This window comes from Mytilus trossulus, chromosome 7, assembly GCF_036588685.1.
Source record: "Mytilus trossulus isolate FHL-02 chromosome 7, PNRI_Mtr1.1.1.hap1, whole genome shotgun sequence".
NCBI classification, from domain to species: Eukaryota; Metazoa; Mollusca; class Bivalvia; order Mytilida; family Mytilidae; genus Mytilus; species Mytilus trossulus.
In genome coordinates, this window is record NC_086379.1 from 49,548,845 (window position 1) to 49,566,107 (window position 17,263).

At 33.1% G+C, this 17,263-nt stretch overlaps 1 protein-coding gene across 1 annotated transcript; it reads left to right on the top strand.

Moving 5' to 3' along the window:
• Positions 1–250: 250 nt before the first annotated feature.
• Positions 251–16,964, top strand: LOC134726488 (uncharacterized). Its single transcript, XM_063590893.1, has 2 exons — positions 251–265; positions 8,193–16,964. The coding sequence occupies exons 1-2, from the start codon at positions 251–253 to the stop codon at positions 16,962–16,964; spliced, it is 8,787 nt and encodes a 2,928-aa protein (XP_063446963.1).
• Positions 16,965–17,263: the final 299 nt, after the last annotated feature.

Sequence of the window (17,263 nt, forward strand, 5' to 3'; positions counted from 1 at the left end):
TTGATTTATGTTTCATAGACTGAATAAAATATAATTATAACAGAAAATAAAAAAACATTGAACATTTTTGCGTCAGAAGATATTAATTCGTAACTGCCCGCTTGTCTTCGTGTTTATTTTAGACGATTGATTATTAGGACGACTTCAGTGACTGGTTACCGTTAATTTTATGAGGAAGTGGAACCAGTTTTGTTTTCATTTCAAAAGTGTACACATAATTTTGGTCACAAACATCGTTTAATTAATATACATGGCTTTACTGTCAGTAAGTGCGAGACCATGAAAGGCACCAAAAAGGCCGTCTCACAAGTCTGACAAAGTTACGGAGGCTTAAAAAAATAGGAGGATCTTGAATGTTGTTAGGCCAAAAAAAAAATAGGTGTGTTTCCGGTCGCCCGACCGACCCTAATTTTTTGGCGCCGACCCTAACTTTTTTTTCCCGGAAAAAAAAATAAAAAAAATCCGTTTTTTTTTGTTTTTTCCGGAAACGGTTTTTGTTTAGTATAGCCTTTGAATGGCATCTTTTAAACGTTTGATTTCAAATAAAATTTTAATACAGTAAGTATTTGTGTGATACAGATTGAAGTCAAAAACGGCATGGCTTCTGCTATGGCCATCAGTCAAAGGTTATCAATAACAATCGATGAGTGTCCACACAGGAACGAGAAAAAAAGTATAATAGCCCCATTTTCTAATTCTACCACCTTTATTGATATATTCAATCAGTTTCATGACTTTGGATTAAAGAACAATGAATTTACTGTGACTGGAAAAAACCATGAAATATGGACTATTCATATCTTGTATACTTTATACAATGAACTGATGAAAATAACCTGAAAGAATAACAAACTGATTATAAAAATACACAAAAAACAACCGAAGCAGGCCAATAAAAAAAAAAAAAAAAACCTACCTACCGACCCTAATTTTTTGGGGCATGCAACAGGAAACACACCTATTTTTTTTTTTGGCCTTATCTCTAATCAACATGGTTGTAAAATCAGAGCGTTGCATCTAATTATGATCAATTATCAGTCCGGTGATTTTGAAACACCTGTAGAGTTTTGTCAATTGTCACTGTATATTACAAGATAATACAAATTTCACACATAGCGGGTATGATGAATGCATAGCGGCCAGGGTTTCTGCTGGTGGTCGCCATTTTCGCAAATAATTCTGGCGATTAAAATTCGTCATTGGCGAAAGAATTTGGCGAAAGAAATATAACGATTTATTTTCAGCCATCTTGTTTATTTACTTTTTTTCGGGTTTCTCGGACTTAACCGATCAGACAATACTCGGAATTCACCTTGAACTCGTTAAGATTTTGACAGAAAATCAATAATCAGCTGATTGCATTCATAGCTATCGACATCAAAGGACTAATTAATAAAGGTGTTAATTATATAATATGACAAATTATGGTTAAATGGCTTCTGTCATATGTCACAAAGGGGATTTATTAACCACTTTGCAACGCACGTGTTTGAAGCAAAATTTTTACGCTTCCTCTCCTTCTTTTAATGATAGTCCAGAAAAGAAAATTGTTGTTATGACAAAAAATGTCCAAAAGCAAGAAAGGTCTCCGATTTTAAACTTTGTCATTTAACTTTCATGTAGATCATTGATTTGAGTGAGTACTTCAAAGTCGTTTTAGTTACACACGTCTATCAAGCATATATTCACTATTTACGATGGTCTAGAAAAGAAAACTGTCGTGATGAAGAAATTCAAAAGGTTGGCATGAGAGTAACCCTTCAATGTAATGACTACACCTTACACGAGAGATCAATTTCAAGTGATAAGATGCTTCGTTTTGTTTTAAAAACCACTTCTTATTTAGGGGGGGCTGGAAAAAAAGGAAAATTTTAAAAGAAAAATGTATTTGTGTTACTTGGCGAAAAAAATAATAAAGTGGCAAAAAATATATTGTTTTGGCGAAAGAGGTGGCGAAAAAAATAATTGACCCAGGGGAAACCCTGATAGCGACCAAAATTCTATGCGTAGCGGTACCGCAATGCATGAATAGCCTAGGGAAAACACTGGGTTAAGTTTTCCTAGACAAGTTCATATATCAGATACTCTAAGCAATAGTTCACTAAATTTGATGTATGGAATGATTGTGAGGTTTACATGTTTAACTGGCAGGTGTCATTTGACCTTGACCTCATTTTTATGGTGCAGTAATAAGTCAATGTGAAGTTTTTGAGTTTTGGTCTTTTTTTCTTAAACTATATATGCAATAGGTCAACTATATTTGGTTTATGGAAATATTTTATCACCATGACGTATACATGGTATACCTATGTCAGTCTTGCAGGTTTTATTTGACCTCGACCTCAATTTAACAGTTCATTGCTCAGTTTTTGTGTTTTGGTCTGGCTTTTTCAAAATATAAGCAATAGGTCAACTACACTATATGTGTTGTATGGAAGGATTGTAAGGTGTATATGTCTGTTTGGCATGTACATGTATCATCTGACCTTGACCTCATTTTCATGATTCACTGTTCAATGTTGAGTTCCAGTGGCGGATCCAGAGGGGGGGTTCCGGGGGTGCGCATCCCCCCCCCCCTTTATTTTTGCCGATCAATGCATTTGTATCGGGACATATGTTTTGCACCCCCCCTTTGCCCTGGGTTAGCACCCCCCCTTTCGAAAATTCCTGCATCCGCCCCTGAGTTCTTATGGCAGAGTTTTTTTCTCAGATATTATAAGCAATAGATCATATGATCAACTACATGTATATTTAATCCAAAGAATGATTGTCAGTTGTACATGTCTGTCTGGCATGGTTCATATGATTTTGACCTCATTTTCATGGTTTAAAGGTCATGATTTTAATTGATATCATGGATTTTGTGCCTTGCGATTTTGTAATTTCAATTGCAACATGTTCATTAACAGAAATAATGCAAGCTTACTTAAAGATTATAATAAGAGAAAAATTATCGTCTGTAGTAGCCAAATTTCAGAAATTTAAAGTTGTTTATAAAAACTTATATCATGAATGATGGTTAATTAGTAAGTTACATGTATACTGCATGTTGCTATTATTACCATAGGAAAACACCATAGACGTCTCCAAAAAATGTACGTGCTCCTATCATTGGAGGGAACACTTCATAGTTGTGTACACAAACACGGCAATATGACATAAGAAGAAACTATAAAAATCAGTTAAAAAAGGCTTAACTTAACGTAGTGGTCATGGAGGGGTACTTATACATCCCAAAATCAAAAAGGCACTAAGTTCAGATCTGAGAGTATTCAAGGCCAATATCAACTAATAAAAAAAATCATGTTACTTGGACTATAATCATGATTATATCAAATATAAAAGACTTTTTTTTTAAAACTTTTTCATTATTATGTTTTTATCAGTCTTTTATCATCAATTGTGAAAGATTTATTTTTTTACTATAAATGATAAATGTTGCATATGTATTTAGAAAGATTGTTAAATGGTGATATAAATTTTAGTGTTTTTTTCTTTTGCAGATTTTTGAAGAAATACTGTAGAAGACATTTTTATAAAGCTGTTGTTTGATCAGACATTGTCAAAGCAGTAAGTATAATCAAGAGAGGTCACCTACATATACACAAATAAACTCATTAAGATTCTGGGATTGAATTTAGTATATACGCCAGACGCGTATTTCGTCTACAAAAAACTCATCAGTGACGCTTGAATTTAAAAAAAAAGGACAGACAAATAATTAGACACAACATAGAAAAATAAAGACTAAGCAACACGAACCCCAACAAAAAATGAGGGTGATCTCAGGTGCTCCAAAAGAGTAAGCAGATCCTGCTCAACATATCATGTATATGATACTGTCAAGTTGATCATGTGGTAAATAGTCTGAATTCGCTAGGTCACAAAGTTCAAATGAAGTAGATGTAAGCAATTATAACCAAACTGTACGGCCTTCAAAAATGAGAAAAACACATTCTGTATGCCTATGGTTGGCTATAAAAGGCCCTCAACATGAGAAATATGAAACAATTGAATTGAGAAAACTAAGGGCATAATTTATAAGAAAACAATTACCAAAAAATAAATATGATGGACATGAAACAGCAACTACAGGCTTGGAACTGGCCCATAAAACAAAATGTGGCGGAGTTTTTTCAACATGTTTGCGAGCACTCAACCTTCCCCTAACCTGGGACAACGGTATAACAGAACAACATAAGAAGAAATATCATGAATATCAGTTAAAAAAGGCTTAACTTGATAGATAGATACAAATAGAATTACATGAACAAAAACACAGAGTTGATATGGAGGGATACTTATACATGTTATACATCCCAAAATCAAAAAGGCACCAAGTACAGATCTGAGAATATTCAAGGCCAATACCAACTAATAAAAAAAAATCATGTATATTGGACAAAAATATCAAATACAAAAGGCTTTTTTTGTTTTTAACTTTTTGATTATTATTTTTTCAGTCTTTTATCATCAATAGTGGAAGATTTATTTTTACTATAAATGATAAATGTTGCATATGTATTTAGAAAGATTGTTAAATGGTGATATAATTTTTAGTGTATTTTTCTTTTGCAGATTTTTGAAGAAATACTGTAGAAGACATTTTTATAAAGCTGTTGTTTGATCAGACATTGTCAAAGCAGTAAGTATAATCAAGAGAGGTCACCTACATATACATAAATAAACTCATTAAGATTCCGGGATTGAATTTAGTATATACGCCAGACACGTGTTTCGTCTACAAAAAACTCATCAGTGACGCTTGAATTTAAAAAAAAAGGACAGACAAATAATTAGACACAACATAGAAAAATAAAGACTAAGCAACACGAACCCCAACAAAAAATGAGGGTGATCTCAGGTGCTCCAAAAGAGTAAGCAGATCCTGCTCAACATATCATGTATATGATACTGTCAAGTTGATCATGTGGTAAATAGTCTGAATTCGCTAGGTCACAAAGTTCAAATGAAGTAGATGTAAGCAATTATAACCAAACTGTACGGCCTTCAAAAATGAGAAAAACACATTCTGTATGCCTATGGTTGGCTATAAAAGGCCCTCAACATGAGAAATATGAAACAATTGAATTGAGAAAACTAAGGGCATAATTTATAAGAAAACAATTACCAAAAAATAAATATGATGGACATGAAACAGCAACTACAGGCTTGGAACTGGCCCATAAAACAAAATGTGGCGGAGTTTTTTCAACATGTTTGCGAGCACTCAACCTTCCCCTAACCTGGGACAACGGTATAACAGAACAACATAAGAAGAAATATCATGAATATCAGTTAAAAAAGGCTTAACTTGATAGATAGATACAAATAGAATTACATGAACAAAAACACAGAGTTGATATGGAGGGATACTTATACATGTTATACATCCCAAAATCAAAAAGGCACCAAGTACAGATCTGAGAATATTCAAGGCCAATACCAACTAATAAAAAAAAATCATGTATATTGGACAAAAATATCAAATACAAAAGACTTTTTTTGTTTTTAACTTTTTGATTATTATTTTTTCAGTCTTTTATCATCAATAGTGGAAGATTTATTTTTACTATAAATGATAAATGTTGCATATGTATTTAGAAAGATTGTTAAATGGTGATATAATTTTAGTGTTTTTTTCTTGTGCAGATTTTTGAAGAAGTACTGTAGAAGACATTGTCAAAGCAGTAAGTATAATCAAGAGAGGTCACCTACATACACATAAAATACTGTTACTTGAAAAGAGAAGAAGCTTATATCATATACATATCCTGCTCTTGATTCCAGACCTTATTCTGAAGTACATTTATATCTCAGGAATAGACTGAGTAGCTACCTTAGCTTTATTTGGCATAACCTTTCACAATCAAGGGTTCTTTAACTTCACTTCATACCTTACTTGGCCTTCTAGAGAGAGTTTATTGTAAATAGGGAATATGTCAAAGAGCAAAGAACCTGACCAAAGAGCAGATAACAGCCGATGGCCACCAATGGGTCTTCAACACAGCAAGAAAATCGGCTGGCCCCTAAATAAAAATGTGTACTAGTTCTGTGAAAATTGACGTCATATTTGAATCAAAAACATATAAATGAACTAGGTTAAAAATAAACACATTCTGTCATGGTTTAAAAAACATGACTTTGACTGAGTATTTTCATACTACACATGTATCATGACTTTACTTGTTATAGTTTTTATCGTCATGAACATGCATGAAATATTTGCCACTGGACGTTAGGTAACCAGTAAGCAACAATCAATCATATTACAGTACTGCCATTTTGATATCAGTATTTACATTAGAGTTTAAAATTGATATAAAGGTCAGATATTTCTCTGTATCAATAGATAATTTTGCGTTTGGTTGATAATTTGTACCTCTTTCTTGTGACTTTAGGTAGTCTTATAGCTTGTCGGTTACAAGCATAAAATGACGTTCATTCTTGATTTTACAATTATTCAGCTATTTCAGCAGAACATGTATGCAATGCTTTTATAATATTTTTATACCCCACCTACGATAGTAGAGGAGCATTATGTTTTCTGGTCTGTGCCTTTGTTCGTTCGTTCGTCCGTCTGTGGGTCTGTTCGCTTCAGGTTAAAGTTTTTGGTCAAGGTAGTTTTTGAAGAAGTTGAAGTCCAATCAACTTGAAACTTAGTACACATGTTCCCCATGATATGATCTTTCTAATTTTAATGCCAAATTATAGTTTTGACCCCAATTTCATGGTCCACTGAACATAGAAAATGATCGTGCAAAGTTCAGGTTAAAGTTTTTGGTCAAGGTAGTTTTTGATAAAGTTAAAGTTACATCAACTTGAAACTTAGTACACATGTTCCCTATGATATGATCTTTGTTATTATAATTCCAAATTATAAGTTTGACCCCAATTTCACGGTCCACTGAACATAGAAAATGATAGTGCGAGTGGGGCATCCGTGTACTATGGTCACATTCTTGTTTTCTTTTCACATTGTTTTCAACATTTATTTTAATCATGTAAATTGAATGTTTAAACATGTTAAAGAGTCAAAGAGGTAGTTTGAATACTGTTTACATCAACATATGTGATATCTTCGTTCATGAATACTATAGTAAAGCTTTTATTATCACTTTTTTCTTCTTTTTTTTTCAGCATTTGGAATTAAGCCTAGTTGGTTCACATCCATAGCTGGTTTCTATACTTTACCAATAGAGTAAGTATTTTTTTAGCATATTTATAAAAAAGCTTAACAATTGGTATTGCTCAATATTTCCCATTTCTGGGAGTATTGCATACCCTATAAAAGTTTTTCCACTTGGGTTATCCTGCCTATATAATACTTTGCCAACCCTTTAGTGCAGAGAAGTGAACATTCTTTTCATTCTATCCAGGCCATTCATGCAATTTATTAATAATATTGTTATACTCATCAATCAAAAGAGGGACAGTCAAACTCATGACAATGCAATGGCAAAAAATGAAAAGGACAAACAGACAAACAATAGTACATATGACACAACATAGAAAACTAAAGAATAAACAACACAAACTTCACCAAAAAAAAGGGGTGATAGTTCACAAAATGATGTGTATTTAAATAACCAGACTTGTCAAGAAAACCATTTAATCATATATTAAATAAGTTAAGCATGGTATATAAATGTGCAATTTATATGATAAAAGAAAGATAACTCAAATTTAAAATATTTGATAAATGCAATACAATGTTTATTTTAAGTTAGCATGGTATTCTTTACCCGTCAATGGTTTCAAGCAGTTATATTTTTTTTATGAATATGGATACATGTATGTTTATGCATTTTTTCTGTAGATTTATTTAATGCTTGAAACTTTTTCAATATGCATTTAGATGTATATTATTTTGTGTTCATTATGGAGTTCTGAATTTAAATATATTAATCGTTTCATCAGCTTCTCAAATACAATAAAAACTTTTGTTCAAATGAACAGTTTCACAAAGTGTAAACAAAAATGTTTTTAAGGTTACATCCTTGAAACAAACAGGTTAATCAATCAGTGTACTATTGATTTGATTAAAAATTTTATTTATATTTTTTTTTTGGCATTTCAAGCTTTAAAAACAAAGTTGGACATGACATAAGTTTGGTACTGATAATAGTAAATCTTTTACAAAACTTGATATTGTCATAACAATATTTTTATACATTTTTTTTTCATTTCAGGTGATGCCACGTAAATCAAATAAGAGCAAAGCCTCCAAAGCCAAAGAACAAAAACTAAGAATGAGAGAAAGAAGGTTGGCAGAGGAGGCTTTGCAACAGTCTACTGATATTGATAAAATTGAAGGAGAAAGCACTGAGAATGGTTATCCTGAAGGAGAAAACACTGTTCATGAATTTGCTGTCAATAAAATTGAAAGAAATGACACTGTTAATGATTTGACTGTTAACTCTGTTGTCAATAAAAGAAATCACACTGATAATGAATTGACTGTTAACTCTGTTGTCAATAATACTGAAAGAAATCACACTGTGAATGAATTGACTGTTAACTCTGTTGTCAATAAAAGAAATCACACTGATAATGAATTGACTGTTAACTCTGTTGTCAATTATACTGAAAGAAATCACACTGTGAATGAATTGACTGTTAACTCTGTTGTCAATAAAATAAATCACACTGATAATGAATTGACTGTTAACTCTGTTGTCAATAATACTGAAAGAAATCACACTGTGAATGAATTGACTGTTAACTCTGTTGTCAATAAAAGAAATCACACTGATAATGAATTGACTGTTAACTCTGTTGTCAATAATACTGAAAGAAATCACACTGTGAATGAATTGACTGTCAACTCTGTTGTCAATAAAAGAAATCACACTGTGAATGAATTGACTGTTAACTCTGTTGTCAATAAAAGAAATAACACTGATAATGAATTGACTGTTAACTCTGTTGTCAATAAAAGAAATAACACTGATAATGAATTGATTGTTTACTCTGTTGTCAGTAATACTGAAAGAAATAACACTGATAATGAATTGACAGTTAACTCTGATTGCAATGACACTGTTACTGATTTAACTGGGCATACTGTTGCCAATACCACTGAACAGTATCAAACTGTTAATGAATTGACTGCTCCTTCTGTTGACTGCAACATACATTTAGTTAAGACTAATTTGAACAATTCAGAATTGAGTAAACTAAAACGTTATTCAGATTCAATCAACAATCAGTTAGAAAACAAACAGGCATGTCTGGGTAGAAATAATAAAAATTACATTGATAATAAAGCAGACAAATCTGTAGATTCCAATTTATGGAAAGGTGAACAGAAAACAGGTATGCATGCAAATATCAGATTTGAAAATCCTGTAGTTTTATATGATTTATCAAGATCACAAGTAACACAAGAACAAAATAATCTAGTCATTCAGGGTAGTTTTCATCAAGGAAATACCAGGTTTGGTGAAAACGCTGGGAAACAATGTGTTAGTAATTGTTTATCTGCAATAGTGCATAGTAAACTGAAACCAGTTTTTGCATGGAACAAGTTATATCTTGACAATATACTAATTGAAGGTAACGATATTTATACATCTGTGCACGGTACTAATAATTATCTTTGTGTGGAAGATCTTCCAGAATTTGTAGATCTTAGAAATCGTATTATTCATTGTCACAAGAAACGTTCCATTTGTGCATTTGTACATGACGTTGACCCAGATTTTGATGGCGTTTTACCTTTAGACCAAGCCCTGCAATATGCATTAATAGACTCAGACGGATGCTTTGTTACTGTAAGAGCAACAACATCATTAGTAATAAAGCAGAATAACAAAATATATATGTTTGATTCTCATGCAAGAAATCGTTTTGGTTTAATAGATAATTATGGTTCTAGTATTGTATTTGAACTTGCTGACATTCAAGCTGTTTACCAACACTTCTGTAATTTTGTTCAGGGTGATCAATCTGTACCTTTTGATGTAACAGGAATTACTGTTGCAATACAAGAAACAGTTGACAGTAGTGTAGATATGACATTGCAAGATAATATGCAACATATTGAAATACAAGATAGTGTACCAATACTAGGTTATTTAGATAGTATGCATAGTATTGAAGAAAATGAGACTAATGAAGAAACGCTCGACAATTTAAAGGGAGGATTGTTGAAAAATACCAAAAGACGTGTATCTGATCTTTCAAATGACATTGAATCAGACATATTAATGGACATATCACACAATGTATCAGATGACATTGAATCCGACAGGTTAATGGACATATCAGATGACATGGAATCAGTAGATTTTTCAAAGGTAGGGTCTCCATGTACATTTGTTAGAGAAAATGAAGTTTCTGATATAGAAATAATGTCTGATTGTAGATCCAATTATTCCTTTAAGCCATTAGATTTCTACTCTAAAAGGGAACTCTGTGGACTATTGAATATATCTTCAAAAGAAGTGAAAAAAAACATGTGCAGTTCAGAATTGTGTAATATTGGCCATCCCTTTGAAACAAAGTCCATCATAGCAGACGGAAACTGTCTCTTTAGAGCAATATCTTATGCTGTTTCACATACACAAGTATTTCATAAAAAGGTAAGACAAGACATTATTAAGCATAGCTTGAGCATTTCAAATCATTTGACTAGTCTATTAGAAAACCAATATGGTACAGTAGAAGAACATATAAGTGGTCGAAAAATGAGAGAGAACAATTCATGGGGAACTGCATTGGAAATAATAGCTGCAGCAGACCTTTTGAAAACGGATATTTATACGTTTTATAATGGAGTATGGATAAAGTATTCATCGTCTCAAATTCACACAAACAGTGAAATAAATGATAGAGCAATCTATCTTCAACACATCAGAGACTTACAACACTATGAGGTTGTATTATCAGTTATACCAGAGATGCACAAACCACTTGAAAATAAGGGAGTTGCAATGAAGAGGAAATGTGAGCAAAATGATTTATTTGTTTCAAAGAAACACAGAAAACAAGATCAACAGACGAGTGGTTTAAATAATGAAAACAATTCTTCTGTTAAATCGTCACAGAAAGGAATTCATTCAGACAAAGCTTTAAATGAAGTACAATACTTATCAAAATCTGAAAAACAAAAATTAAAGTATCACACTGATTCTCAATCAAGGTACAAAACATTATCAACACAAAGGGAAAAGTATTCGAACGACGATTCGTACAAAGCTCAAAAAATAAGAAAAGGAAGGGATAAATATCAGAATGATTACAAATACAAATCAGATATTAAAAAGGCTTCAAAGGATAAGTATATGGCAGACGAAAAACACCGAGAAGAAAAGAAAAATGAAAGCATTAAAAAATATGAAAATAATGATGAATACAGAAAGAAATTGAAAGAAGCTGCCATTCACAAATATGCTACTGATGATGCACACAAAATTAAAGTTAAACAGGCAAGCATTCACAAGTATGCTACTGATAATGAACATCAAAATAAGGTGAAACATGCAAGCATTCATAAGTATGCTACTGACGATGAACATCGAAAGAATGTTAAATCTCAGACTTTGTCTAAAAGAATTCTCTCTAAAGAAGAAGGCAAAGACATTACAAAAGTTATTGAAAAATTTAAGAAAGATGTATGTGAAGGACCTGAATACATTTGTGCTTGCTGTTTTAGACTTTGTTTTCAAAATCAAGTCATGGAATATAAGAAGGATTTGTATCAAAAGGATTCTGTAAAAGATGTAGCAGACACTTGTATTTCTGATAAATATTTGCATAAATGTTTAGACGAATGCGAAGATGAATGTAAGTATCAAGGAACTAGTAGACAATCCCTTTGGATTTGTTACACATGTCACAGAAAGATCCAGAGAGGAAAAGTGCCTGCTGAATCGTTTTTTAACAACTTATCATTAGATGATGTTCCTAATGAACTAAGCAGATTAAATCAACTAGAACAACATTTAATTTCTCTTAATATTCCTTTCATGAAGATAGTTGCTCTACCTAAAGGTGGCCAAAAGGCAGTTCATGGACCATGTGTTTGTGTACCGTCAGATATGTTTAAGGTGACTACTACTTTGCCTAGATCTGAAGATGATAATTGTTTAGTTAAAGTTAAGCTCAAAAGAAAATTACAGTATAAGGGTTATGAGGAATATCAATTTGTCGATACTAAACATTTAGAAGAAGCATTGCTATTTTTAAAAGGAAAAAATGAGTGGTATTCAAATATAGTAATCAATGAAAAGTGGTTGAACCCTATTCCTTTACAAAATAACGACTGTTGCCCGGAAGTAGAGAGCATGGACACTTCAACAACAACAAATGAAACGCTAAATGATAATTTGCAAGATAGGTCAAATACAGAGGAACAAACAAATGAAGCGGATACATACTTAGATGATACTTTACAGGGCGTTCAGTTGGACACATGTTTACAGCCTGCTGATATTGCACAGGAAGCTTTAGATGCATTGTTTGATAAGGAATTCAATCTATCACCTGCAGAGGAAAATAACCCTGTAAGTCTTTTGAGAACAAAGGGTATTGAAGCTCAAACGTTTCCAGTACATTATCCTACAGGTAAAAACACATTGAATGAAGAGAGAGAAGAAAAGTTATCTTTATTAAGATATTTCAATCTGAGATTAATGAGTGTAGAAAACCGATTTGCAAGAGATACTTCTTATATATTCTTTTGTCAATATATGTCTGAACTAGATAGAGTTATGTCAAATGTTCAAATTTCCTTAAGGAAAGGATCGGTGTTTTCAAATGGAAAGAAAGTAACAGGCAAAATGCTATGTGATAAAGACACATTACATGGGTTATTCCGAAAAGATGAGGCAATAAAGTTTATGAAACCTGTAAGAGGAACACCTCCTTATTGGCAAGCTGAACAAAAGAATATTTTTGCTATGATTCGCCAGTTAGGTATTCCCACATTCTTTGCCTCGTTTTCTTCTGCAGACTTCAGATGGAAAGAAATCATAGAAACAATATTGAAGCAACAAGGAGATATTCGTAAGTTTGACGAACTTACTTGGGATGAAAAGTGCAAAGTCCTTTGTAGTAATCCTGTTACACCTGCACGAATGTTTGATCGTAGATTTAAAAGATTTCTAAAAGATGTTATAATGTCAGATGCTCAACCAATTGGTCATGTGATAGACTACTTTTATAGAGTTGAATTTCAACAGAGAGGTTCTCCACACACGCACTGTTTGTTCTGGGTAGAAGATGCCCCAAAATTTAATGAAGATGAAGATGATATTGTAACTGAGTTTGTTGACAAATATATAACATGTAAACTACCGCTGGAAACCGAGGACTCAGAGCTAAAAGACATTGTCACAACTGTACAACAACATAGCAAAACACATTCAAAAAGTTGTAGAAAAAAGGGAACTGTGTGTCGTTTTAATTTCCCAAGACCACCCTCTGAAAAAACATTTATATCACGCCCACCTAAGGATGATGAAGAAGAATGTAGTGTTGCTGATGACACTGATGAAGATGTTGACGATGATGTTGTTGAAAAACCAAAATCGGGAATTAGTTCATTAGAAGCTAAAAAGATATTAGAATCTCTATGGGCTGTAATCAAAGACTGTGAAAAGGAAAATTTAACTACTACGGAGTTATTCATAAGGGCAGGAGTATCTCAGGAAGATTTTCAAGAATGCTTTAGGTCAGTTACATATAGAAATACTGTGGTGTTAAAAAGAAACAAAAATGAAATGTTTATCAATCAGTACAACCCACATCTCCTGAAAGCATGGGATGCAAATATGGACATACAATACATATTAGATGCTTATTCTTGTGTTGTTTATATAATAAGTTACATCAGTAAATCAGAACGTGAACTTGGATTGTTGCTACAACAAACAAAAAATGAGGCCGCTGATGGAAATTTGAATGCACAACATACAATGAAACAAGTAGGTACTGCATACTTTCACTTTCGAGAGCTGAGTGCCCAAGAAGCTGTTTTTAGAGTGATCGGCTTAAGTTTGAAAGAATGTTCAAGAAAAGTTGAATTCATTCCAGTTGGAGAAAATCCATGTAAAATGAGTATTCCTCTAAAAGAACTTTTAATCAAATCTAAAAGCGCAAATACAAAAAAACCTTCAAAGGAAATCGATGATGATGATGACATTGATGACGGTGATGATATCGAACTTTGGATGAAAAGCATTACTGATAGATATAAAAGTCGACCAGAACTTGAATTATTTAATCAGATGTGTTTAGCTTCATTTTGCTCAGAGTTTTCAGTTTTAGCAGAAACACAGGTTCCAAATAAAATAAATGAAGATACCACATTCAAACTTAAAAATGATATGGGATACATCAGAAAGCGGACAAGAACCCAGCCTGCTATTATCAAATATGCACGATTTTCCATTGAAACATCGCCTGAACAGTACTACCAAAGTATTTTACAGTTATATTTACCTTACAGATTAGAGGAACAGTTGAAACCGCCACAATTTTTGACATATGAATTGTTTTACAAATCAGGAATGGTCAGGTATAATCAGAAAGAGGTTCTTGTTAAAGTCGAACAAATAGTTAATACTAACATGTCCAACTTTGTGAAAAGTGGCAAAGAGCTAGAAGCTGCAGAAAAAAAATTGGAAGAAAATGATTACCAAGAAGATGCGTGGGCAGACCTATGTCCAGAAACAGAGAGTGAAAGACGTGAATGCACTGAAGCAGCCAAATCTTCAACTGTCATAGAAGTCGACAGTCCTGAATTTGGAATACCAGATTTAAATAAAAGTAACAAGCCAGAAATAGTTAGTGGAAATGGGATTAAAACTTGTTTACTAAGGTCGGAAGTTATACCCTTGTTGAGAGGTTTAAACATGAAACAAAGGCGTATTTTCTATAAGGTAAGAGAATGGTGCAACCTAAAAGCCAATGGTAAAAATCCCCCTCCCTTTCACGTCTTTGTAACAGGCGGAGCTGGAACAGGAAAAAGCCATCTGATTAAATGCTTACATTATGAAACCACAAGAATTCTTGCTCGCTGCTCTCCTAGTCCAGACGATTTGACAGTTTTATTGACTGCACCAACTGGCACTGCAGCCTTCAATATAAATGGATTGACGATTCACCATGCTCTTTCTATTTTCAAAACTCTTACTGTTGACAAAGCGATGCTTGGTGAAGATAAGCTGAACACTTTAAGGTCAAAATTAGAAAATTTACAAATTTTAATCATAGACGAAGTCTCAATGGTCAACAAGAGGTTGTTATTCTTCATTCATGAACGGTTGCGTCAGATCAAGAAAAGACCTGAAAAAGATCCTTTTGGTGGGGTTTCAGTGATAGCTGTTGGAGATTTTTTTCAGTTACCACCAGTAAAATGCCGAAAAACTGATAAACTTTATGTAGATGATCCATCGAATCCTTTGAACTATCTGTGGAACGATTTCTTCACTATTGTAGAATTAGATGAAGTCATGAGACAACGTGAAGATGGTTTGTTTGCTCAGTTATTGAATAGACTTAGGATAAAAGACAAATATTCTCCTTTAGAATCCTCAGATTTAAAAATGTTAAAGCAGTGTATAGGTAGTGGGACAGATGAAGCTTTACACATTTATGCTACTAATAATGAGATTAATATTCACAATACTGAAATGGTTATTAAACTGTCCAGTGAACCTAAGTTAATTGAAGCACAAGATTTTGAAAAAAATAAAGCTACAGGAAAACTAAGAAAGAAAACAGCAAATTTTTCACAAACTGATATTTGTCTCCCAACTTCAATTCTATTAGCTGAAGGAGCCCGCGTAATGCTGAAAAAGAATGAAGCCGTCAATGATGGCTTGGTAAATGGGGTAATGGGCACTATTGTCAGCATTGCAGAATTTTTAGAAGGGTCTTTGCCGAATGTTATTTTTATCAATTTTGACAATGAGAGAGTAGGAAAAAACGCTAAGATTCAAAAAACAATAAATGGGAAAAGATGCGTTGGATTGGAACCATCTACAGAGGACATACCATTCAAAAATGGAACGAGAAAACAGTTTCCTTTGCAGTTAGCATGGGCATGTACTGTTCATAAAGTTCAGGGTTTGACAGTTTCACAAGCAGTTGTGGATTTGAATAAATGCTTCACTTATGGCCAGGCATATGTTGCATTGAGTAGAGTTACTACAAAAGAAGGGCTTCATATATTACCAATTGATGACAAAACACTTGGTAAAAAAATATACTGTGATCCTGATATCATAAAAGGCATAAAAACAATGAAACATTATCTGACTGAAAATGTAGAAGCATCATCTGAAGAAACACTTGTAACTATTGTTTATCACAATATCCAAGGACTAAGAGCTCATAAAAATGATTTAGTGGCTAATTCAGACTGTAAAGATGCAGATTATGTCTGTCTGACTGAAACATGGCTTGAATCTTCCTCTGATCATGTTCACCTTCCTAACTATGATTTTTATCACCAACCAAGATCTGCAGCCTACACACCGACTAATTCTGTGTTTAAGAATTTGCAAGCTATGGGCCACGGAGGAGTTGGAGTATATGCAAAAACAGATTCTGAATATGAAAATTGTAACTTTACCGTGGAAAATCTAGAATGTATAACTTTCAGAATTCCCACCATGAATGTCCTTGTGGCAACAATATATAGAACTCAGAAGTATCAAATTGGAATATTTCTTAAAACATTTGTTTCGTTTATAAACAAATTGACTGAACTTTCAAACAATATCATTGTGTTAGGTGACTTTAATCAAGACATATTAAAGGGAGAAAGATCCATACTGGACTATATGACTTCAAAAGGATTTCAACAGCTAGTGGAAGAGGCAACAACAGAAGGTGGTACATTGATTGATCATGTCTATGTCAAAGGTTGCTCAAAAGTAGAAGTTAAAGGCATTCCAACATACTACAGTTATCACGATGCTGTATCCGTAATGCTTAAAGATGGCCGATAAGTATCAGATATATATATATATATACAGTATAAAGTATCCTCAGACCTCAGGGGGAGGGGGGAGAGAACGGGGTTCTGATCCCCAAATCCCTGGCTTAAAAACGCAAAATCCCGAGGTCCCGAATTTAGATAAAAATAATTCACGGATCTAGAAATGGTCGAACCCGAAATACCGACCTTAAAAGCACCCTATCCTGAAGTATATTTCCCACTCGCAGCTGTTACCAGAATTTTGCTACAAAAAGCTTCATAAAAAGGAAAAAACAATTTAAGTTTTAGTGCCCACTATGTGTGTGGGGG